A 26,184-nucleotide genomic window follows, 5' to 3' on the forward strand; every position below is an offset into this window, starting at 1 on the left:
ATTTCATGTATGGAGTGCGTTGTGCCCGTTCGGCCCAATGACTTGAGACTTATCCAGGCCCAGGTTCTCCGAATCTTCCCAGAATGTTTGGCTAAACATTCCCAGCACTTCATTGTAAGCCAACAGCTCTGACTTTGTAAAAATCCATGAAGGCCCAGACGTTGAGACCTTCATGCTGTGGCCAGAAGACATCGGCAGGTATAAAGATCCATTTAGCCCTGTAAGCAGAATTACAAGAACAACTACACTCACTGAGCACTTTATTAGGTTGACCTGGTACACCAAATGTTTTATTAGCCAATAATGTGGCAACAACAAAATGCATAAAGGTATGCAGACTTGGTCGCGGTTTAGATGTTGTTCAGACCAAATGTCAGAATGCGGAAGAAATGTGACCAAGTGACTTTGACAGTGGAATAATTGTTGCTGCCAGACAGGGTGGTTTGAATATCTCAGAAACGGCTATTCTCCTGTCATTTACACGCACAACAATCTCAAGAGTTTGCAGGGAATGGTGTGAAAAATGGATCCCAGCAGATCTTGAGGCTCTTCCTGGTCAGCCTTTTGGATCTCCGCAAATCCTGCAGACCTTGTGGCTTTCCCTGTTCCGGCTTTTGGATCCCAGCAGATCCCGTGGCTCTACCTTATCAAGCTTTTGGATCCCAGCTGATCCTGTGGTTCTCCACAATCAGGCTTTGGGGTACCAGCGGACTGATGGTAGTGACTGCACAGGTTGCAGTGGAGTGTCTAATCCTGAATGTAGCCATCCCAGCTATAGCCATATACATGGAATGGCAGTGTGCACCAGTGCAACATGTGCAAAATCAATTCCTGCAATCCAAGCCCGTGAGACTGTATTGCTGTCATTGGAGAACAATTTGTGGCCATAAGTCATTAATACGGCAGTGTTATAACCAGAAGAATGCTTTAGATGAAGGTCGATAGAATGTGTGGTCCTCCTGATGCTCTTAGGTCTTTATTGCTGTTGCATTTATTTTTTCACTTGTAGTACTGAGGAGGAAGTAGGGCAGCGCTATGGAAACCGACTGCGTTCAAATTAGTTTTTTGCCATACGGACCATCCAGTCTGTTGTGACCTGCAGCTCTCCGTTTCAAAAGAGAATTTGAAATGAATGACATTTTAAAGTTTGATGCCTTTACTTGGCGCTCTGGTTTTATCCAGAAAAAACCCTTTTGGCGGTGAGGAGACCGAAATAACAGGAAGCGTGTAAATTTGTGCTTATTTCACACAGGATGTGGTTTGCGAGAGGAAGAGACGAGAGGGGAGGGAGGGGTGCGTTTGTACAGAAAGGTGAGATGGAAGACATGTAGTCTCTCCTCTTGTGGAGGCCTTCAGGAAGGTAGCAGCACTCAGGGTTTTTAAACGTTTTCATTTTTTGTTTCTGGGCGGTTTGGAGGGAAGATGTCGCCACGACTGTGTTGACCAGGATGCTCTGAAGAAGGCATAACTATGGAGAGAGAGGAGACCGAAGTCGATACGTCGCCTTCCTGGTAGGCCCTGCGTTAGCCTCCCCTTTTAAACCAATTGCTTTCTCCCTTTTTCTTTGCTTTTGCCCTAGCTTTTGTCTTTGCCCTGGGCTGTCCGTGCCGTGTGGACTGGTCTTTCCTTTCCATGTGTTGCGGTGGAGCCATCACCCCTGTTCTGTACGTCTCTCTGGTGCTGCTGTTGCCTGTCACATTGTAACCATCTTCATTCGCCTGCTCCACCTCGATCTGCGGAGGCACAGAGGAGTAGTGGATAGGTGCGGATGGATGGGTCAGGGTTGTTATTGATGGTACGGAGGGAGCAGGGTTATTACCGATGGGGTCAGGTGGAGCTGTAATGTCCCCACCGGTACGGATTCTAGGCCTCTCAGGTCAGTGGTTCCCCTTTAGCTGACAGGAAGTTGGTGATCTCAGGTCTCAGAGTTGCCATTTTAGTTCCAGGTGCCAAAGCAGAATAGAACTGCCCAGAGTAATTTAAAAAATAGCTTTGTTCCGTGGATGGTAATTTTTATTGTCATTATATTACCATCTGGCTGTTGTGTGATAACAGTGGTTAGGAAGTCCAGACTGAAACCCAAAGATTGGCAACTAAAAGTTGCAGAGATATATAAACTTCTTCATTACTCGGCCATATGAAACTAAATGCTAAATTGCACTGGATGAGGGCAGCTGCAAATAAGCAAATAAAATACTACTAAAAAACATTATTTTCTTTTGGAGGTGACACAATGACAAAAGGTCTAATTCTGGCTCACTTGCTTGCCATTCTTTTAAAATCCTTTCTGTCTTTTCATTGGAGGCATTTTTGCATGCTGCAAAGAGTGATACCACAGAAAGCTGCTTAAAATGCTGCTGTGGTCAGCAGGAATACCAGATACACAGGACTGTGAAGCTGTGACAGATGATTTGATGAGATGATTCATCGTGCCTGAGTGGATAAATTAACACCCATGCGTCACCCATGTCCTGAGTGTACCTGGTATTTCCCTCTGAACGAATTCTTAATTATAATAATAGTTATAAATAATAATTCATGGGTTGCTATTCTATAGCCATTCATCTCAAAGTTCAGTGATGGGGGGAAGCTCACCTCTAACAACACCTGTGTTTAGCACACAAAAATATCAGCCATTTTGTGCCAGATTACTCACAACACAGGGTGAGGAGGGAGAGATTTATTAAGCCAATTGTATAATTGATAATATGATGCATATAAACTGCGTACTGAAATTTCACATTTAAATGGAAATCTTTGCCAACAGGAGAAGTCGAATCACTTTAATTTGCACACATTTTTACGGAATCGGTCGTCTTTATAAGTGCTATTTCTGATACTACCTCTGGCCACCTCATCCCCCTACCTGTGACTGGCTACAAAATCCCTTGCATTTGTTACCTTCTTTGAATCCCCCCAAAAGACGAGTTTTCAGTTGAAAACTGCTACTTGCTGATTAATATAGTTCAAACCAGGTAAATGTGACTTTTTTTCTTTTTCAGGTCCCCCGTGGGGAGAGAGAGGCTCTTTACCTGTGCAAATCTTTCTGACTACGCTGGGGTAAGAATGTCCCTCTCAAAAACTCTTAATACACGATCCCCAAGGCTGGGTCAGGAGAGCAGCAGATCTTCTGGGGTGACTGGCCCTGGTCCTGGAGACCTGCCGGGTTCGCTGCCCTGGCCCTGGAGAGCCAGGGCGGTCGCGGTGGCTTCCGTCCTTACTCGCTAGTGAATTGATCAAGTTAATTACAGCGCTCACCGCAGCTGGTCGGTTGGGTGTGATTTGGTTGCTAATTGTGAGGTAGTTGGCATTCGCAGTGAGGGAGTGCACGTGGGAAGCGGTCGGTGGCAGAAGCAGGGTTTAAGTGGCTCTGTCTCTGTGTGTTTGTGTGTCTGTGCCTTGGGTCCTGCAGAAGAAACGAAAGCAGGATACCAGCAGTGAGGCAGAGGCAGCGGCCAGAGGCCCAGAGCACCAGGTGACTGTCCGTACTAACCTGTACCTGCCCCCCCTGCCCCTGTTAAACATACCTGAGCATTCCCAAAAACAAACCGCATACCCCAAGCATTCCCGAAACGACACACTGCCAGAGGATTCCATTAACAACACACCCCTGGAGCATTCCTAAAACCACACACCGTGCCACATGAGTATTCCCTAAACAACGCGCAATACTACAGTGTTTTGTAGTGCCAGTGTTAGTCTTGTTTCCCATAGAGGGATGTTTTCCCTCTCGTTATATGCACACAAGTACTGTGCAAAGCAAACCAATAGAAAATATGACCATAGTAACATAAAAAGACAAATGAAATGCGTTGTATGCATCGTAGATGAAATGGTGGTGTGTGTTGTGGTATTGTATAAATGGGAGTGACGTGCTGTGAGCCTGGGGGTCTGACGGTATTCAGCCTCTGTGCTCAACTGTCTTGCTCTTTTGCTCGCTCTCTCACTCTCACTCTCACTCACTCACTCACCTACCTTTCCTCAGCTGCATGCATGTTTGAGCGGAAACTCTATGGCCACAAACATCAGACCTCTATCCGAGCCACATATACAGGATACAAACACACACACACACACACACACACACACGCACACACACGGTTTACGAGATGTCCCAATATACACCCACCAAGCTCTGTATTAGGAACACCTACTTAAACAGCAAATTGTGAGGCAGCAGTGCAATGCGTCATGTAGATATGGGTCAAGAGCTTCAGTTAATGTTCACATCGACCATCAGAATGGAGAAAAATGTGATCAGTGGTATGCAGAAGTGCATCTCTGAACAAACAACACATCATGACTCCTAAGTGGATAGGCTACCGCAGTAGAAGTATAAAGAAATAAGTCTAATAAATCCCTAATAAAGTGCTCTTTGAGTGTATGCACTCCTGTATATTCACCTACATGCGCACCATCATAAACACACCAAGAAATAGCATTTATTTCTACATATATTTTGATAGCACTGTTTAATTACACCTCTTTAAAGTTTACATGGTACATTCACTTTGTATGTCCATGTTTTCCTCATAACCAAACAACTACCAAAGTTTGTCAAAACAGCCATAACCTCCATAAAGCTGTGCTGGTACTGTAAATTGATAAAATGAGTACTTAGTTTGTACAGTTTGCCGCAATTAAATTTCTTGGATACATAATGTTTTTGTGGGACACTGGTGTATGTTTAGTAGCATGGCCTGCTAACTTTGTTGATGAAAAAAGGAAAAAAAGCTTCAGTTACTTTGTGAGGAACTCTGGGTGATGAACACTGAAGTGTGATGTGTGTTTTGAAAGGAAAGCGTGAAGCAGAACATTGAGTGTGCAACATTGAAACACTCCAATATGATTCACACAGGAAGTGCAGGCAGAAACCCACACTCACACTTGGTCTCATGTCATATCTTCTGCCTCTGTCATCTGTAAGCTGGCAGTGTGGCTGTAACTAGGGCCCAGTAGTTCACTTTTTACCTTCCTCAAAAACACATTACATTACATTATTGGCATTTGGCGGACGCTCTTATCCAGAGCGACGTACAGTTGATTAGACTAAGCAGGAGACAATCCTCCCCTGGAGCAATGCAGGGTTAAGGGCCTTGTTCAAAGGCCCAACGGCTGTGCGGATCTTATTGTGGCTACACTGGGATTAGAACCACCAACCGTACATGTCCTAGTCATTTACCTTAACCACTACACTACAGGCCGCCCACAAAAAACGCAATTCATATCCTAAATTAAACTTACCAGCAGGATCATTTTCTTCATCGATGTTTATATTGGATGTGGTTATGATGCAAACCTGGGGATGAATGAGCTCTGGTGTGAAAACCTCTGTAACGTGAAAATTGCATTTATCTGTGAAATTTGCTTTGAATGGAGAAAGCTGAGCCGTGGCTATGGCTTGGGTTGTGAAGGGGGTTGTCTGTGTAAGAGGGCCAGGCCGGCTGTCGATCGGAGGTGCGTGTGTGTGTGGGCGTAGGGGATGGTTGGCTGTGTCTGGGTTTGGGCTGTGTCTGTGTCTGGGTTTGGGTTTGGGCTGTGTCTGTGTCTGGGTTTGGGCTGTGTTTGGGGCATTGCTTTGTCTGTGGGTGTGGGGGGGGGGGGTTGGCAGTTTGTGGGGGTGGGAGAGTGTGCTTTCGGTCTCTTACTGTAATCATGTTCTTCAACTCCAGGGCACTTTAGTATATACACCGATCAGCCACAATCAGTTTCACCCTTCTTCCCTCCATTGGAATTACATGGTAATGCATGTGGTGAAACTGATGTAGGATTAGATGCCATGCATTTTGTAATATAGCGGGTGGTCTATGAACACGTCATCATGAACACCAGTACATACCAAGACATAAATAATAATAAAACAATGCACTCCCCCTCCCAATGAGCTTACAAGATTTCCATTTTCATTTGACAATTTATATATAATTTATATAAGTACACATATCATATAATGAAATATTTAGTGTTTATAGACAGGTTTATACAGTTTTTAATCATTAAAGAACTAAGCATGTGGTTTTAATGTTGTGGCTGATCAGTATATATGTACATGAATGATTTCATGAGTGTGCCATTTCATTTTTTCCTGATTGAATGCTCCTTGAGCAGCATTAATAAAGTATATTATTTTTTCAAATGTAAATCTTTTTTGAGATTCAGCAGAAATCATTTTGACATTTTTAAAATGTTAAAAATTCACAAACTTTTATCTTTTTACTGCTCCTGCAGTTACACATCTTTTTTTCACATACCATATGTATCCCCAAACTCAAAACCTAAACTAGTTCGTCATAAAAAAATAACATTGCTTGAAAAAAATGACTGATTAGCTGCAGTGGATTCCACATGATGGTGATTTTCCATTGGGGCAATTACCATCTACAAATTGACTTTGTGGAAGCTTTTCTCCCGTAAAACCATGACTAATGGAAGAACAGTGGTGTTCTTCTGAATAAATCCGTCTTAAGGACAGGTTATAGTGGTCCAGTGAGCAGCACTGAGGCCATACAACACACAATGAATGTTGCTGGTCACCGTGACATTCATTTATACTCTGGGCAACTGGAGTGCGTTTATACTTTTTGGTTAGGAGTTTGTCGGGCCAGTATAGAACTTTCATGAACGTTCTGCGATTTCAGTCAAGCTGGACCATAAACCTCCAGTTCAGGGACTCCACAAAAATGGAGGGGTATTTTTCAGTGCAACACACAACAGCAGAAAGGGCACATTTTCCCCGTATGAATCCCTTTTATGATGGTGACTGAGATGGGGTGTGTGAGACGGCAGGCCAGCTGGAGTGGACGGGTTTGATGATGTGGATTTAGAATAGACCAGAGGCTTGGAATGAACATGGCTGCTCCTCAGGTGGATTCACTAACTGCCCTTGTCGAAAGATCAAAGTACCAATTATTTCCAACAGGATGAAGATGACACCATCAGCAGCCTTGAGGCAAGCAAAGATCTGGAGGTACTGTCTGTGTGTCTGTCTATAAATGTAAGCATTTCTGGCTCTGTCCAGCATGTCTATCATTCCGATTTAACGTTTTGAAATTTGCAACACTTGCTGTAAATAGAAACTGGGTACTGTGTGTGGGCTTTGGTGTATTTGTTTTTGGTTTAAACCCCTCCAGGAGCCCAGTAACAAACGGGTGAAGCCAGTGGGGAAGGGGGCGGGGATGTCTGGATTCATGGGTCCTGTCAAAACCCCTGCCCTTAAGCGCCTGGGACAGTCCATCCAGGTATGTCGGTCATATGCTAACATGCACACGCAACATGCTAAAGATTTCAATGATACCATGTACTCAGGTAATAAATGGTATCTTATACACCCTAGATAAAATGTGTTTGTGGGATGTCTATTTCCATCAGTCATCGATCAAATGAATCACTGAGAATGTTGACTGCAAAATGTGTTTATAATGCTGGGGCTTCTGAACCTGGTTGGGAACCCCAAGCCTGGTTCTTTAGAGATATGGGGTCTGTTGGGGACCCCCACCCTGGTTCTGGAGAACAGTAGGGTTTGCTGGGATCCCCCACCCTGGTTCTGGAGAGCAGCAGTAGGGTTTGCTGGGATCCCTCACCCTGGTTCTGGAGAACAGCAGGGTTTGCTGGGATCCCCCACCCTGGTTCTGGAGAGCAGCAGGTCTGCTAAACGAAAGGCTGTGTGCTGTAGGGACATGAGGACCTCTGGTTTGCCTGGTAGTTTTCAGGACTCATTCACAGGCTGCATTCACCATGAACGTGTCCTGAGGGATACTGTAGTTATCATGTTATTACCCAGCAGCTATCTAACCTGTTGCCACTATCTTGGCTCCTGCCCCCAGCGTTCCATCAGCTTCCGGACAGAGGCACAGCCCCTCCCCATGGCCCCCATTAGAACGCGGCAGAAGGCCAGTTCGTTCCCACGGCGACGCAACAGTCAGCTGTGGAGTGACACGGTGGACACTGTGAGTCAGGAGCTCACCACTAAGGAGATCAAACGACAGGAGGTACTAGTCTTCTCGCACGCACACACACACACACACACACAAGATACAGATAGCTTCACTGTTTAGTTGTTTTTACAATCTGTTAATATTGCCACAAAAGATGCTTGATACATGTTCCAATACGGTTCTTATTGTGGTTCTAAATATAGAAAATAGTGGAAATAGTAGAAGAAAGTGGAATCATTGAACACAAATTCCTCAACTACTGTGAAAAACACTGTCCTCTACCACGTACCCACTTCCCCACCTTAAACAAGGCCCGTGGTCGCTGATCTCTGATGAGGCCTGAGACCTGCTCTGAAGCCTGGAGCACACTGCGTAGGAGACCCCACACATGACGACAGATTTGTCAGATTTTTTTGTCTTTCAGTCGTCAGAACTGATTTGGCCAAGACAGAGTGTCACACGCTAAACATTTAGTCCCGTCTCTCACAACCGGGGATCTTGCGAAAACTTGTGTCATCCAACTCGGCTTGCAAGATTACAAATTTATCAAAACAGCAGAAAGCCTAGTCGCGAATAAGTCCTGATATGCGAATTAATGCAACTACCGGAAAAGTTCTCACTTTACTCGGAACGAACGTTAGCCTACATTGTCGTCGGGACCATGTATAGTCGGCCGTTGCGGGTTTCTGTTCAAAGATTCCGTCGCTGTGCCCTTCACCCTATAGGATTCTGGGTCCTAAATATCAATTATGCTTCAAAATACAAGATAATCTGGGCTGCTCATCGGTTCAGATCAGTCTAAACGCCCCCACGATTGCCGGGAGGCGGGAATCGGGCACAAAATCGGCCCAACTATCCTGTAGTATACACCAGGCTTAAAATGTATTTACTGCTCACATGACTGATGACATCATGGCAGTGCTTGTGATTGGTGTATTTACTGCTCACATGACTGATGACATCATGGCAGTGCTTGTGATTGGTGTATTTACTGCGCTCTCCTGCAGGTGATCTACGAGCTCACACAGGGAGAGAAGCAGCTCATTGAGGACCTGAGTTTGGTGAAAAAGGTGTGTGCAGATCTAACACTGAATGCCCGGTTTACTTGCGCACACACACACACACACACACACACACACACGCATGCACACGCACACAAAATTTCACACACGAACACAGACGCGCACACAATTCCATGACTCACAGAAACATTCATACGTATACATACACACAACGGGCTGCACTGTCCCAGCTCCACATTTCTTTGAGGGCAGGTGAACAGGTGTACACATGAATGATGCTGTTTTATTGCTCCTCACCTGGTGGAGACCTGTGTGGTTAAAACACAGTTGTCACAGTACAGCCTCATGTTCCTGACTCTCTGTCCCCCACACCCGTGTCTTGTTACAGGTGTACTATGAGCCCATGCTGAAACTAGAAATCATGACAGAGAGTGAGCTGGGGCAGATTTTCGGGACCCTGGACTCCTTAATTCCCCTACACGAGGGTAAGCGTAGCCTATGGTGTTTTTCACCCGTCTGTCTTTATCCCCTTGTATTTTATATTGGCTCAGGTGGTAAGAGCAGTCGGAGGGTTGCCGGTTCGATCCCCATCCTGGGTGCTTCGAGGTATCCCTGAGCAAGACACCTGACCCCCAAATGCTCCTGACGAGCTGGTTGGTGCCAACATCACATTAAATAGTGGTCTGCACACATAAAATGGTCTACTGTATCACTTTCATGGAAATGATAAATGGAGAACTATTTTTAATAATGAAATATTAGGTTTAAAATTGGTGATTGAATCTAATCATGGTCTTTTGATAGAATCCACAATGCTTGACAATGCTTGATACAAATGGTCCATGTTTCTGCATCAGCATGGCTGGAATAGCTATTTTCCATCATCATATCCTGGAATTGAGTGCACCAGGGTTGTAATAAGGAGCATTTCTAAATGTTTTGATGCATGCAGTAGCTATTTAATTTAATTTAATTTAATTTAATTTCCTGCATTATGTATGATCATTTTTTATTCAATCTTATTATTTGCTGTACATCACCCTGGATAAGAGTGTAATTAATGTAATGTAATGTAATGTTGATTAGGCTGCAGGCCACATGTATTCCATTTAAGGTGCGCTGTGCCCCTAAACTCTGTACACACAGCAAACTCCTGGAGCTGGGCCAGTGCAGCAGCTCTTGGTGAGAAGTCCGTCTCCGGGTTCTCAAATCTGGAGTAGAAATGTATGTAATGGGAATGGACCAATGCAGCAGAATACCAACCTTACCATCTCTTTTTATATTGCTCAGGTGTTTTTATTGGTTGGTTTTCACCTTGCTCCATTATTACATTCCTTAAAAGTATTGTGTAGCGCAAAGTTCTGCTTGGACAATGCTTAAAAACCTGCATCACTTTATTCATCCGTTTACTTTCCTTCCTGTTCATGTGCCCAGAAAATGACCACAAACTCTATCAGCATTCAGGTGATCGTGTGAATCCAGCGCCTCCTTGAGGATATTGCTTATAATGCAAGTATAAATCCCTGTGGGTCACATGCTTTAGAAAGAATGGTGACCGTGGCTTAAATGAAATGCCTGAGCTCTGGAACTGCGTTTGGCATAAGCAGAAAGGGTGGGTTTGCAGAAGAACGGTGCAGCCGTGCGGTTTTTGTGTGGTTTTGGTGGAGCTCCTGATCAGAGTCTCCGCGTTGTGCTTGCAGACTTCCTGTCGCGGCTGGAGGGGCTGAGGGGAGCAGAAAAGACGGTGGAGCAGGTGGGGCCCACACTGCTGGATTGGGTGAGTGTCTTTATGTTGCACCCTTTGTTCATCTCACAATCTCAGTGCTTAATGTCCCATCTCAGCCACCACTGCTGTGTACTGGTACACCTCCACTGTGATAAGTCTAATTAGATTTGTCGTAAGGTGTAATACTCCTTGTTGTGGCTCGTTATAAAAGGTGCTATGTCATGCTTATGCCAGCTTGATCTAGGACTCAGCCATTCTAGTATTCTAGTGCAGAATGTCCATTGCCACAGTACTATACATGCTCCTCAGATAATTTAGTAACCCCCTGATGAATTTACAAATCATAAAACTACTAATTTTGTTCCATTGGCAAGTGCACAGAACTTTCAGTATTAAACATTTGGAGCGGAATATCTCCTAGGTCTATCGAATCCTGGGATCTCTCTGTCTCTCTGGGGCAGAGGGGAAGGGTGCTGATCTCTCTCTGGGGCAGAGGGGCAGGGTGCTGATCTCTCTCTGGGACAGAATGCTGATCTCTCTCTGGGGCAGGGTGCTGATCTCTCTCTGGGGCAGGGTGCTGATCTCTCTCTGGGGCAGAGGGGCAGGGTGCTGATCTCTCTCTGGGGCAGAGGGGCAGGGTGCTGATCTCTCTCTGGGGCAGAGGGGCAGGGTGCTGATCTCTCTCTGGGGCAGAGGGGCAGGGTGCTGATCTCTCTCTGGGGCAGAGGGGCAGGGTGCTGATCTCTCTGGAACAGAGGGGCAGGGTGCTGCTCTCTCTCTGGGGCAGAGGGGCAGGGTGCTGATCTCTCTCTGGGGCAGAGGGGCAGGGTGCTGATCTCTCTCTGGGGCAGGGTGCTGATCTCTCTCTGGGGCAGAGGGGCAGGGTGCTGATCTCTCTCTGGGGCAGGGTGCTGATCTCTCTCTGGGTCAGAGGGGCAGGGTGCTGATCTCTCTCTGGGGCAGGGTGCTGATCTCTCTCTGCTGCCCTGGCGCAGTTCCCGCAGCTGGAGGCCTACATCACGTACTGCTGTAACCAGGTGGGGGCGAAGGCGCTGCTGGACCAGAAGAAGCAGGAGCGGCCCGTGGAGCACTTCCTGCGGCTGTGCCAGGAGTCCTCCTTCAGCCGAAAGCTCGACCTCTGGAACTTTCTGGACCTGCCGCGCAGCCGGCTTGTCAAGTACCCGCTCCTGCTGAGGGAGATTGAGAAGAGCACCCCAGCCGAGCATCCCGACCTGGACACTCTGCCCCAGGCTGTGAGTCCCCCAGCATGCACCTCACTGTTATGAACAGACTGCGTTCACATGGAAACTACTGCTACACACAATCTCCCATTCAGACAGACGGTGCTACTACACACACACAAACACACATGCACACACAAGTCCAAGTAAAATACACACTCATGCAGTACACACATAGGCGGATGCACACATGAACACATACTGTACGTATGCACAAGAAAAATAAATAAACACACATATATACATACATACATACACAAAAAAAAAGAAAAGAAAAGATCAGTTTTGGATCTTTGGCCTCTTAAATAAGATGCCAGTTTGTGACATGGTCATTTGTTCATTTCATTTAACTGAGACATAAAGAAGCAAGTATGAGCTGGATGTTAAAAATGTAAAAAAAAATTTGAAGCGTACCTCTTAAAAAAAAAAAAAAAAAACCATTTTTATTGCACAAAACACAGACCAATTTGAACGTTAATAACAAGAGGAATGTGCCAGGGTGTTAGTGAATACTTGTGAAAAATCACCCTGCCACCTATGGGCCCAGCTGGAGCTGATCCAGAGCATCATCTCAGAGGTGAACAGCAAGACAGGAGAGGCCGAATGCCAGTTCTACAGACGGGGGCTGTCCTACCAGGAGGAGGGCCAGAGACTCTCCGAGATCCAGCTCTCTCGCTTCCTCTACTGCCACGGGGAACTCAAGAACAGCAAGGGCCAGGTCAGTACCCTTCCTCTTCCCCCTCCCTTTCCTCTTCCTCTCTATCGGGGCAGGCTCAGGCGGTAAGAGCGGTCGCCTGGCAGTCGGAGGGTTGCCAGTTCGATTCCCACCCTGGGCGTGTCGAAGTGTCCCTGAGCAAGACACCTAACCCCCAAATGCTCCTGACGAGCTGGTCGGTGCCTTGCATGGCAGCCAATCGCTGTTGGTGTGTTGGGTGAATGAGAAGCATCAGCGCTTTGGATAAAGGCGCTATATAAATGCCAACCATTTACCATTTATTGTTATTCGTTCATTCTGTTTATACTCATTCATGTTTCTAAACATTTCTACTGTTTGTACCTTACCTGTTTATTCCTATTTTATAGATAAGTGCTACTTAACTCTTGAGTCATGTCCTGCAGGCTGCAGTGTCTTCAAGTATTTGCCCCTACCGTGCGCTATACCACCTGATTTCACAAATTATGTAACCTGCTAGGTTCAGATAATAAGCTAATTAGTGAAATCAGATGGCGTAGCGCAAGGGAGGAGCAAACACCGGCATACACTGCAGCCGGCAGGACACGGAGTCGAACAGCCCTGTTCGAGATAAATGTAACAACTAGTAATATAATTGTATATTTCTCTCTCTTCCACCCCCCTCTGTGTAGAAGCTGCACGTGTTCCTGTTTGAGCTGGCTCTGGTTCTGACCCGCCCCATGGCTCAGGATAAGGAGGGGGGGGTGCAGTTCCAGGTCTACCGTCAGCCCCTCCCCACCGCGCACCTCCTGCTGGAGGATCTTCCGGACGGGGAGGGCGGAGGGGGCGGGTCGTTCCGCGGAGCCTTCACCTCCACCACTGACAAAGGTACATCTTCTGCTTTTATTCTTCTGCTGTTGTACCATTACAAAAATGAGACAGTGTGTTTTTGGCCCTCTTCTTTTACCCCAGCTTTACTTGAAAACAGGTATTCTCAAATCGGCAGTCGAGAATACCTCGTTATCGAAATGGTAGATTTCAGCTTGGGCGTCATTTTCACTCTCTTTGTTGGGCTGTGACTATTCTGTGTGTCACAGCTAAGAACTGCTTCAGGGTGAGTATCCAGGGCCGGTCCAAGGCCCAGTCCCACAGCCTGCAGGCCAACGATTCGTTCAACAAGCAGCAGTGGATCAGCTGCCTCCGCCAGGCCATCGTCCAGTCACGCGACAGGGAGTCTCAACCCAGCCAATCCTGGCTGCTCCCCCAGACCTCTCCTGACCCTGCCCTCTGTCACATAGCCGAGCTGAGTCTGAGCTCTGACTCGGAGATGATGGACACATAGTTTTATAAAGCACGTTCAGAGGGTAGGTTTTCGAAAAAAGACTTCAAAAAGAAAACTTCTTAACTCTGTTTAAAAAAAAAAAAAAAATCCTCTTTCTCTTCCCAGACCTATGCAAAACTTATTGTGAATGTTTCAGATTTCTCCGAGTGGTTCAAGTTCAATTTTGTCTTTCTTTCCATAGATATGACCCTAAAGCTCTTTTTAAAATCTCTATGAGAATGTATGATCCAATTAGTTCACAAATGTACCAGCATGTCGTTTTTATTTTGTGTAAATTAAAGAATTGGACTTTGTAATGGTTTGCAAATGATATTAGATTTATTGTCAATAATCTCATTTATTCAAATATGAAAAAATAATGGTCATTTGAGGAACATTGCAAAAACAGCAGTTGCACCTTAGATACAAATTCAATCAGATTATTTATATGAAGAGCATATTTAATGTCTGGTTGTGTCAGAGGAAACGCAAATGTTTATATAATATCAATAATTGTAAAACTAATAGTTTTACTAATGTGGTGCCAAATAAACTGACTTTTAACAGCAAAGTAATGCATAGTTAAAATTTCAGATGAATGGAATACAAATCAGTTGTTTACATACAACATTTTTACCATGTATAATTCAGCAAAAAAATCCATGCATTTCATACCTTATGTTGGCTCTGTGTCTGCGTGTGTGTGTTTGTGTATTTGTATGTGTGTTCAAACTGAATTATGCTGATTTGATCTCTGGACTTTTAATGTATTTCTTTTTATCAGGAGAGTACATATACAAAGTCAGAAATGACTCAAAAGATGCCTCAACTGCGCATTAAAGCTGTGAAGACAACTGCACAAGACTAAATTTCTGCACAGACTAATTTTCCCATTTCCTATGAATCCTTCAACATCCGAGTTCTGCGCTTTCTATTTTTTTAAACCAATTTCATCCTATTTCATGAATAATTGTTCTGCCTGGCTTCACTCATTGCAATAGAGAAGCAGCTAAAAACCTAGGCTATGGCAAATAGTCTACTCTACCAAAATTAGTGAGAGAGGGAAAGATCTTGGTGGCCATATATTGCTATATATAGCTATATATTGCTATATATTGATATATTGATATATTGCTAGCTAGCGAGATAGCAGTACAAAATAATAATCATCAGTGTCATGACATAACTATAGAAACTAGAGGATAGCCAATGTGGAAATAAAATGTTGGGGTTGGGTACAGGGGGAATGTTGATGATTAGGTGCAGGGGGGAACATTGAGGCAGGGTGCACTCATGGTCACTTCCTCTGGCTTCATCCTCACACATAATTCCCGGGCTTTTCCTGCAAAATGGATGGTCTCATTCTTGACCACTTTTGTCCTGTAGGGATAGAGAAGCTGTTATTAGGCAGCAGGGTGGAGTGTAAGAGAGTGAGGTGATAATGGCAAGAGGAGGCATGAGATGGATGCAAGGGGAAAAGATGGAGAGAAGGAAATTGATAATGGAGGTTGGGAAGAAAAAGGAAGACAAAAATTTGGCATTTACATACGTGTAGTCTGAGAAGTCCAATTCACACACTTTTTTCCTGGTCTTCTGGGCTTGGGGTCCACAGTTGGGCTGACAGAGACCCCAGTTGCCCCATTCACTCCAGTTACCCACGCCTGAGAGAAACATACAGTACACAAATATCCAGTCAGGCATCATTGATAAATATGACCAAAAAAGGCAGTAAACATAACACCAGTAATACACCAGTTATTTGGAGTAAAGGTTTTGTTTTCAACAACAAATCATGTTCTTTTCCAAAAACATAGGTATCATAATTATTGGCATACCTGTTTTTAGTACTTTGTGCACCCCCCCTTCACAAAGATAAAACTACACAGTCTTCTTCTATAATGTTTAATGAACTACTGATAATATTGGGGGACATTTGACCATTACTCTGTACCGAGTCTTACATCTTTGTACATCTCTTGGGAAGGCTATCGTGAAAACAGGGATGGCAAAAAGTGCAGATGGTGTTTTGTTTTGTGGGGCTCTCTCTGGTAACGGTGATGTGGTGTTTAGGAGAGATTTGTGGGGGTCTCTCTGGTAACGGTGACGTGGTGTTTAGGAGAGATTTGTGGGGCTCTCTCTGGTAACGGTGACGTGGTGTTTAGGAGAGATTTGTGGGACTCACGCCGGCATCCTTGAATGTCGTAGCAGGGCCTGCTCTCACTGCTCAGCCCTGGCTGACAGTGAGCGCCATCCGAGCTCTTGTGCTCGCAGGTGCGCTCTCTCCACTGTCTGCCTGCCGAGTATGTGACGCAATTGATGTTCTTATTGTGCCTCTTACACCGACCCCACTCTCCCCACTCTGCCCACTCACCATTCACTGAGAGAGAAAATGAAAATGTCATTACATACAGAAATGGATTGTAAAATTATATTCAAGATGGGCTTCAGCAGAGCAGTCATGTCTTGCTTGCGTGGTGCAGTGTGGGTGTGTGTGTGTGTGTGTGTGTGAGAGAGTGTGTACATCTCTGTTTGAGTGTGTGAGTGTGTTTGTGTTTGTATGTGAGTGTGAGTGTGCCTGTGATGTCTCCCAGTGACTATCCATGGGCTTGTAAAAAGTATTTTGGAACCACGGACGTTGAGTTTTCAGGCGCCACCATGTTGTACGGTTAGGAGCCGGAGATTGTGCAGTAAGTCCGCGGAGTGCGGCTCCTCCACTAATCACGTGAGTGAGAGTGATTTGGCTGTGATGCAAACTGTCTCTGATTCATCTGCAAAGTATTTCTGTATTGACCTAATAACACAATAACTTTACATTGCATTAATAGTATTTGGCAGACGCTCTTATCCAGAGCAACGTACAGTTGATTAGACTAAGCAGGAGACAATCCTCCCCTGGAGCAATGCAGGGTTAAGGGCCTTGCTCAAGGGCCCAACGGCTGTGCGGATCTTATAGTGGCTACACCGGGATTAGAACCGCCGATCTTGCATGTCCCAGTCATTTACCTTAACCACTACGCTACAGGCTGAAGCACCGATACTGGAGCAGCGTCTCGCAACAAGACCAGGAAACTGAAGCCCAGTTTCAGCCGCTTGGTGTGCAGGTACCTGGACAGGGATTTTTTTGGTTGCATATCTGGGTGGAGGTGGGGAGTCCCGGGCAGGTTTTTCCACCGTGTTTGGGTGCAGGATTGTTACATTCCCGTCTCCTTACTGTCTGCCCAATGCCGCAGGTCACTGGGCACTCAGAATACGCACTCCATTGCCCCCAGCCTCCATGCACTGAGGAGAGGCAAACACGAGGACACGGTCACATGGTCACTGAAGTGAGCCTCTTTTCTGCATAGACTGTTTCACGGGCATTGTACTTGGATTCAATTCAACATTTGTCTTCAACAATATAAGCAGATGTCTGTGCGTTTCTTTTGTTTAAGCTGTCTACCATGGGTCAGGTAGCTAATTACCTGTATATACCGACACTCACTCTGTCACAATCAAACGTTTCAGTTCAGGATACAAACACAAGCCTGGATTCAATCCAGTCTCAAATGATGGCCAGTTTTTGGCAAGGCTATTGCTGATTCTGCCAATCAAAAAAAGTGCCACTTACAGTGTGAGAATTTTGTTTTTAAGGATATGGGATCACAAAGAAATTAAGAAAGAATGTTGACCAGGCATGCAGGCCAGATAAGGACAAATATTGATTGATTTCAGGCAAAAAAAAAAGGTTTGAATCTGGACTGCAATGTAAGATAAATATTGACTATGTCAGTCTCTTACCGGCACAGTAGGGCAGGCTGTGGCAGTGCTCCGCCCGCTCTTCTGGCCCAGCGCACGGCAGGCCAGGGGGGAGGAGGGAGGGGGCGGGGTTGGTACAGGAGCGAACGCTGTGACGTCGTGGTGGAGAGGCCCCCTCATTTCTGCAGTTTTCGTCACACGGACCCCAGTTGCCCCAGTTTGACCAACCACCATGGACTGGGGTGTTGGAGAAGTGAGGATTGAGTAAAACATACTCTTGCCATTTTAACGGCCAACGGCGTTGTTTACATTACATGTAATTTGGCTGACGCTCTTATCCAGAGCGATGTACAGTTGATTAGACTAAGCAGGAGACAATCCTCCCCTGGAGCAATGCAGGGTTAAGGGCCTTGCTCAAGGGCCCAACGGCTGTGCAGATATTATTGTGGCTACACCGGGGATCGAACCACGTGCCAGTCATGTACCTTAACCACTTCCCTACAGGCCACGGTTTAATATTCAGCGCATTAACTACTGAACACAAGTGCATCAGCCGTTAAAAGCCTCACTTAATTCAACATGTAAAATAAATGTTTTATGTTTTATTTTTCAAATATTTGATTTGTTTTGGCTGTGTTGGCGGTGTGTTATGTGCATGTTGCGGGTTGTGGTGCGCTGTGCCTTACCTGCGCAGGCCTTTCCGGTGTCGCAGGAAGCGTACTCTGTGTTTGGACCGCTGCACCCCCCCCTGCAGACAGGGGGCGGCGAGGAGCAAGTTCTCTCCCTCAGCTTCTGCCCAGTCCCACAGTTCACTGAGCATGGCTGCCACTGCCCCCACTCTGCCCATCCTCCCTGCTCTGAGCAAGAGAGAGAGACCTTTCACTTTTGATGTTCCTTGAAACCAAAACTTTTCCCAATTGCCTTAAAACCTATCCCAAGCCCCTATTTACATTACACAGTCAATGTTACTTAGATCACATTTATTCCCCGTGCTGACATTTACTTTTTTTCATCGGAACGACAGCTGAACGTCTTGACCAAGTCTGCATGCTTTCTTGCACTTAGTTACTGCCACATGATTGGCTGATTAAATATTTGCATTAACAAGCTGGGTGGCACGGATAGTGCAGTGGGTAGCACTGCCGCCTCACAGCAAGGAGGTCCTGGGTTCGAATCCCCGTTGGCTGGGGCCTCTCTGTGCGGAGTTTGCATGTTCTCCCCGTGTTTGCGTGGGTTTCCTCTGGGTACTCCGGTTTCCTCCCACAGTCCAAAGACATGCAGGTTAGGCTGATTGGAGAGTCTAAATTGCCCATGGGTATGAGTGTGTGAGTGAATGGTGTGTGTGCCCTGCAATGGACTGGCGACCTGTCCAGGGTGTATTCCTGCCTTTCACCCAATGTATGCTGGGATAGGCTCCAGCCCCCCTGCAACCCTGTTCAGGATAAGCGGGTTAGGATAATGAATGAATGAATTAACAAGCTGGTCTGCCAAATAAATTGCTCACTGAGTGTATATCTGACCAGAGAGAGAGAGTCAGGGAGAGAAGGATTGATGGAGGGAAAAGTTGAGAGAGAAAGGGAGAGTGGGATGAGGGAGAGATGAGTTGGAGGGAGAGGGTTTAATGATGGAGGGAAAAGTTGAAAGAAACAGGGAGAGAGAGGGAGAGCAATACTTTTGCTCACCTAAAAATTGGCTATGCTTTACATAATTTAACAAATACCAGGAAATAAAAGCTATTCAGTGGATTGCAAAAACAAAGGAATTGGCCTTGTTGCTCCAATACTTTTGAAGGGGACTGTATATGCTTTTTAAAAGATGCAGTTTCACTTCAGTCGTATGTATGAAAGAAGAACCAGACCTTCCGTTTGAATGAGAAACTATGCTGAACAGGCAGAAATGGCTACCACGGAAACTTTCTCTTCCCATCAAAACCTGCTGCTGAAGCAACATTGGTCAAACTGACCGTATTTGTGTCCGAGTTCGTAATACATGTTGGTTGTAAATATGTAAAATTGGGAAGTCCTATTAGAAATGTGAAGCAACGATGCTCATTTCGACACAAGGGTAAAGGATTTTTCACACGCCAAAATAAATGTGCTTTCCCCTCTCATTCTCTCTCTGCCACCCCCACCACAGAACTTAAACACTGTAATTATGATGAAGTACCCTCCCCTTCACAATGTCTCACTCTGCTCCCTCTCTCTCTCTCTCTCTCTCTCTCTCTCTCACTGTCTCTTGGTAGGTTTGAGTGGTTAGCCTTGTGTCTGTACATTACATGAATGGCATTTGGCACACACTCTTATCCAGAGCGACGTACACTTCATTAGACTAAGCAGGAGACAATGCTCTCCTGGAGGAATGCAGGGTTAAGGGCCTTGCTCAACGGCCCAAGGCTGTGCGTGTCCCAGTCATGTACCTTAACCACCACGCTACAGGCCGCTCATGTGAACAGCCTGTAGCATAGTGGTTAAGGTAATTGACTGGGACATGCAAGGTCGGTGGTTCTAATCCCGGTGTAGCCACAATAAGATCCGCACAGCCATTGGGCCCTTGAGCAAGGCCCTTAACCCTGCAGGGTTCCAGGAGAGGATTGTCTCCTGCTTTATGTAATCAACTGTACGTCGCTCTGGATAAGAATGTAAAAAATGTAATGTGGGTGGCTATGTATGTCTGTAGCCATGGGCATGTTTGCAGCTGTGTGTGCCCAGCTGTGCTACGTCTGTAGTTGCGGGCATGCCTGATGCTGGGGTGTGTGTGCGTGTGCGTGTGCGTGTGCGTGTGCGTGCGTGCGCGTGCGTGTGTGTGTGTGTCTGCGTCGTGTCTGCAGCTGAGTGTGTGTGGGTGGGTGTGTGTGGGTGTGTGTGTGTGTGTGTGTGTGTGTGTGTGTGTGTGTGGTGTCTGCAGCTGTGTGTGTGTGTGTGTGTGTGTGTGTTGTGTGTGTGTGTGTGTGTGTGTGTGTGGTGTCTGCAGCTGAGTGTGTGTGGGTGGGTGTGTGTGTGTGTGTGTAGTTGTGTGTACTGTATCTAGCTGCGGGCCTGAATGTACCAGGGCAGCAGCTGCTGTCCTCGCAGGGCCTTGTCTGCAGGCTCCCCAGCTTGTGGGGGTCCTTGCAGTCACCCCTGCCGTAGCAAAAACGCCGGCGCTGCTGGACCCCCTCCAGACAGGAACGGGTGCAGGGCCCCCATGGGCTCCAGTCTGTCCAGCTGGCAGGCCTGTGGACAGAGAGGAGACTCATAACCTCCCCCGTATCGCCATCACCTTCAGAGTCACCGACTATATGTCATTTATCAAGTGCCATTACCTCTACCAAAGTCATAGAAAAGCCAAAATGCGGAGAAAGAAGGGATCTGCTCACGATCCAAAACATACGAGCTCATTTGTAAAGCACGGTGGAGGAAATGTCTTGGCTTGGGCTTGCATGGCTGCTTCTGGAGTGGGCTCACTAATCTTTAATGATGATGGGCTCCAGTGATCACCTCAGAGTCACCTACTTTATGTAACTGATCAAGTGCCATTTGCAGTAACCAACTAAAAAACAGATACAGAGGCAAGCCATATGCTGTCTTCAAGCATATGCCTTAGCAAGCCTTTTGCTTGTGTTAATGAACAGGGGAGGGACTCTTGGTATTATAGACATACACTCACTAGGTACTTTATTGGGTAGACCTGTACACCAGTTTGTTAAAGCAAATAATGAATCAGCCAATCATGTGGCAGCAACTAAATGCATGGAAGCATGTAGACATGGTCAAGAGGTTCAGCTGTTTTTCAGACCAAATGTCAGAATGGGGAACAAGTGTGATCTAAGTGACTTTGACCGTGGAATGGGATTTTCATGCACAATAGTCAACAGTCTAAAAAAAAATGTGTGTTAATGAGAGAGGTCAGTGGAGAAGGGTCAGACTGGTCAAAGCTTAGAGGAACAATAACGCAAATAACAATGCATTACAACAATGGTATGCAGAAGAACATCTCTGAACACACAATGCTTCAAACCTCTTAAGTGCATAGGCTACAGCAGCAGAAGACCAATAAGTCTAAAACATAATTCTAATAAATACCTAATAAAGTGCTCACTGAGCGTACCCTGATATAGCCGAAAGTGAACTTCAGTGTTTTTTGTTTCCTTACTATGAACTGTCAGAATGGCTTTACTGGTGGTCATGTGATTCGGCAATAAAGCGATGTCATCCTGGGTTCCATTGGTTCCACTGACTGACGTTAATTAATTGGCTGCTTGGTGCCATTTTCAAATTCCAGGAGAGTGACAGACAGGTGGATATGGAGGTGTGGGCACTAACCGACAGGATTGACAGACTCCATCCTCATCTTTATAGGCATAGTGAGGGTTCAGACAGCAGTCATTCACCTCAGCTCCTCCCAGAAGGACTTCACAGCTCCCGTGCTGCGCATTAAAGCTCTGATAACATGGAGCCTCCTCAGACACTGCGAACAGGACAGACAGGAGAGAGAATATATGCCATGACACAACGTAGGTGCTTATAGTGCTAAAATACATTGTTCTGTAAAAAACAATTGTAATAATGAGTAAACATAACTTGTATGTGTTAGGGTTGTAGGACAGAGGACCCAAGAGCAGACTCGCAGAGAAGGTGAAAAAAGGCAGGCTTTAATGAACAAGGGGCAGAACCAAAACACAATCTAGAAACAGGCAATGGTCAAAAATCCAGGCAAACAGGTACATAAAGGGCACGCAGACGAGTGGTCAGATAACAGGCCGAGTTCAAGAACAGGAAAGCAGTCCACACAGACGAAGGCACAAAAAACAAAATCCAAAAACACAATGTTCCAACCCCGGCAGAGATCAAATACAGGAAATGCTAAATCAGAGCAAAAGCCAGACAGAAAATAGCAAGGATACAGTGAAGAGGGGGCTAGAACTGGGCACAGGAAAACACAGGTACAGACTCTGGGGAACAGATAAAAACAACAGTGAAATTAATCACAAGAGACAGGAAGGAAGTACATATAAGGAGTGGGAGGTGGGAGGAGTGGGAGGCGGAGACAACAAATCGAGCACAGGTGAAACAAATGACTGAGAGGGAATGAAACTGAAAACAGACTATATGACATTTCCAAATTGCCCATCCCCTTCTTTTCAAGACAGTATGTCCTGGGTGGGGAGGACAGTTTTCAGCCATTGCACTCCAGGGCCATATACCAGTACATCACAATGGTTAATTAATCTTATTTCGTACACTACTGTCTGTTCTGGCTCCACTGTGGTGGAACGAACTCCCCGTTGAGGTCAGAACTGTAGAATCTCTTCCCATCTTGAAGCGCAAACTGAAGACGCACCTATTCAAGCAGCACCTCTTCCTGTCCCTCCCTACCTCCCTGTGAACCTTTCTGTGATTTACTTGTGTATCAGGATGTTATAGTTTGGCTAGGTAAGCAGTGTTTGGCTAGTTAAGGGGTTTGTTCATACATTTGCGTGTTGCGGTTGCGGTCTTTGTTGTGCAGGTAGCAGTTGAAATTGTACTTCCCTCTAGGGTCTTTCAGCACACTTATCCCTGGTTATGGGTATGCACTTCGTTGTACGTTGCTCTGCATAAGAGCGTCTGCCAAATTCCATTAATGTAATGCAACAAAATGTAATGTTACGACTGGCCTGTAAATATTCATGATTATTAATGATTATTTTTTCTCTTTCTGTCGTGAATTTTTATCTAATTAAGCAGTCTGGATTGAATGAAGGATTAATTAAATTACAAGCTAAAAAAGCAAGCTAAATAACTGTACTTCATGAAAAGTTTGGTTTATTGATAGCTAGCTTTGTAGCTATGTGGCAAACGAACTAGATAGAACATTTTGTATTGCTATAGCGTTCTCGCTGGATTAACCCTTAATTGTGGTTGATTTTGCCTGTTTAGGCAGTTAACTGTATAACTGTATTATACACTGTACTACTTATACGTCTTCTCATATGAATCCTATACATAAACTTCAATTATCTTTTATGGAACCTGAAACTCTCTTCTAAAGGAGCCAGAACGATTAAATTGCTTTCGTGTTGTGCAATGAAACAGAAGCCAGTTTCCCATACCAGCATTACTTCTCATTTTCTTATTTAAATAACTTTATGGGAAGAAGAAAAAACCTGAGATATGGTTGAGAAAGCTGTCATTTTAAGTGCTCTGTCATCTAGGATTGAACAGTCAGCACAGTTCATGCTCTATTGCACAACAGGTCACAAACTGCCACTTAAAAGGCATGGGAGCAGTAGAGTGAAATTTGTTATTTTCTGCTATATCCTATTTAATTTATGGAGATTGCATTTCGAGTCAGAAGAAAACGCCACCATGCAGACAAGAGGACTAACTGTGGCTGAAAAACAACTCATCTGTAAACTGAGAGAACAGAAGAAACGTATAATGGTATATCAAGGACAGCAGTTTGAAAAGTCATTAAAAAGAAATGAACACTGTACAGGTTGGCCAATGAAGACAGTTGATAACAGATGAATCAGAGAACTGTGAAGAAAGCAGCTGTGAAGAAAAACCCTAAAGCACAGGTGTCAAACTCCAGTCTTGGAGGGCTGCAGTGGATTTCAGGGTGTTCTCAGCACCAGTAAGTCATTAATTGGCTTGTAAGAACCCCCCAAATACACCAAAAGGCAGAAGTATCAGAGAGGTAAAGTCTGACCAATGCTACAATGCCTGTAGTCTGACCAATGCTACTGGAACAGGGTTAATTTAATTTTGATCTTGTTCATCTGACTCCAAAAGATACTGCTCCTCTGTTCTAACAGTTTAACAAAAGGAACTGCAAATGTCCGCCAATAGTGTGGCTCTATATGCTCACTATCTACCTATGTAGATGCGGATGTGCCTGTGGCCTGTATAGCCTACAGTGATACACTTATGTATCTTGTGACAGCACTGGTGTATAGGCGAGTGACTATGGGCTGCCGGTATCCTCAAGTGTTCTCAAGGTGTGAATTGGCAGCTGATTGAAACCTGTGGCCCCTTGGAAATATCACCTCCCCTAAAGTAATGGTCAGTGACATCACCAGCAGTCTTCCCAGGACAGGGGCGAAAATATCACAAGCCATTATATGCAGAAGACTTATAGAGGTTACAGTGAAGACGCAAACCTCTCATCAGCAGCAAAAATCGAAAGGCCAGATTAAATTTTGCCCAAAATTAGTCCAAACTAAACCTTTACCAAAGCGATGGAAAACTAAATGTTTGGAGAAAGGAAGGCGCAACCCATTATACAAAGCCCCTCCTTCTGTGAAAAATATCTGTGAAATATGGAGGAGGTGGTCTCATGGCTTGGATACATACTGTATGCTTCTAGAACAAGCTCGCTCATCTTTATTGGTGATCTAATGGAGGATGGCAGCAGTATGATGAAATTGGAAGTGTACAGACAGATTCTGTCTGACTATGTACAAAGAAATTCCTCCAACTTCATCAGAGGGTGCCTCTTCAGTCAATAAGGCAATGACCCCAAATACTACAGCATGCCTGTGCAACCAAAGAGTTCATGAATAGCCAAGTCAGTCCCCTGATTCAAGTCAATTGAGCAAACACTTAATTTTCAGAAGATAAGACAGATAAGACTTTGCAGCTTCAGCAAAGGTGTAGAAAGATATTTCTAAAGGTATTTCTAAAGGTTTTTCTAAAGGTATTTCTAAAGGCAGATACAAAATGATTATTGATGTCAGTGGGTCGTAGACTTGATGCAGTTATTGCATTTAAGAACTACGTATGTATGCAACCAAATATTAACACAAAAACAGATGTATCTGCAAAATGTTAAAACATACATGTGAAATAAATACCATGAAATAAAAGCTGACTGATACAGATACTTTTTCTCATATTAATTTTTTTAAAATCTCAAATCTGAATGCCTCAGTTATAGAGCAAAAATAATTCATTTCATTGATCCCATATTTTTGGAGAGCACTGTATATCACTGTACAACCCTATCATAACCATAATAGACATTAGTGTACACACCTTGTTCATATTTTATGTTAATGTCGAAAATCTACTGTTCTATTCACAGTTCATAAAAAACCCTGTTCTAATCATAGTTCATATAAGAAACTTTTGTGCAACAACAACACATATGATAGTTGTTAAAACATGGTTTAGAATGTCAGAAGTAGATTTGTCCCATAGTTTTTCCTACATATCTTCTTAGTACAAAAGGTAGAGTAAAAAGTGATTGCTTATACTATTATTCTACAAACGATTGTAAAAATGGTATAGTAGGTAAGTGTACAGTCTATAATTACTGTGTAAGTAGAGAATACACAACATAGTACAGAGCTAGTAGCACGGACCTGATTCCTGGGCAGCCAGGAGCATGCAGGATAAAGTCCACAGCAGCATTACACAACCTCCTATACGAGCTTTCTGTCACAGAATGTCTCCTCTTCTCCCTCCACTCTTGTCTGTCCATCTTTCTGTCTGTCTCTCTCCTCCCTTAACTGGTTTCTTTCCTCTTGGTTGGCTGCCACCAATTTCAGCATTTTTTCTGAACTTCCTTCCTCTT

At 44.9% G+C, this 26,184-nt stretch overlaps 2 protein-coding genes across 2 annotated transcripts; one reads left to right on the top strand and one right to left on the bottom strand.

Annotated features, from left to right (window-relative positions):
- Positions 1-1,269: 1,269 nt before the first annotated feature.
- On the top strand, positions 1,270-14,234 carry arhgef3l (Rho guanine nucleotide exchange factor (GEF) 3, like). The gene is made up of 13 exons (XM_061219317.1): positions 1,270-1,511; positions 3,003-3,060; positions 3,413-3,475; positions 6,920-6,967; positions 7,131-7,238; positions 7,824-7,988; positions 8,942-9,004; positions 9,345-9,441; positions 10,657-10,733; positions 11,678-11,935; positions 12,471-12,641; positions 13,289-13,484; positions 13,694-14,234. Exons 1-13 carry the CDS (start codon positions 1,471-1,473, stop codon positions 13,936-13,938), a joined length of 1,590 nt encoding a protein of 529 aa, XP_061075301.1. The 5' UTR covers positions 1,270-1,470; the 3' UTR covers positions 13,939-14,234.
- On the bottom strand, positions 14,228-26,109 carry LOC133109753 (properdin-like). The gene is made up of 9 exons (XM_061219318.1): positions 25,973-26,109; positions 21,954-22,098; positions 20,698-20,864; positions 18,339-18,509; positions 17,695-17,889; positions 17,023-17,196; positions 16,100-16,294; positions 15,467-15,578; positions 14,228-15,297 (listed from the first exon to the last, which is right to left on the bottom strand). Exons 1-9 carry the CDS (start codon positions 26,019-26,021, stop codon positions 15,174-15,176), a joined length of 1,332 nt encoding a protein of 443 aa, XP_061075302.1. The 5' UTR covers positions 26,022-26,109; the 3' UTR covers positions 14,228-15,173.
- Between the last annotated feature and the right edge of the window lie 75 nt (positions 26,110-26,184).

The sequence above is a fragment of the Conger conger genome, chromosome 14 (genome assembly GCF_963514075.1).
Source record: "Conger conger chromosome 14, fConCon1.1, whole genome shotgun sequence".
NCBI lineage: Eukaryota > Metazoa > Chordata > Actinopteri > Anguilliformes > Congridae > Conger > Conger conger.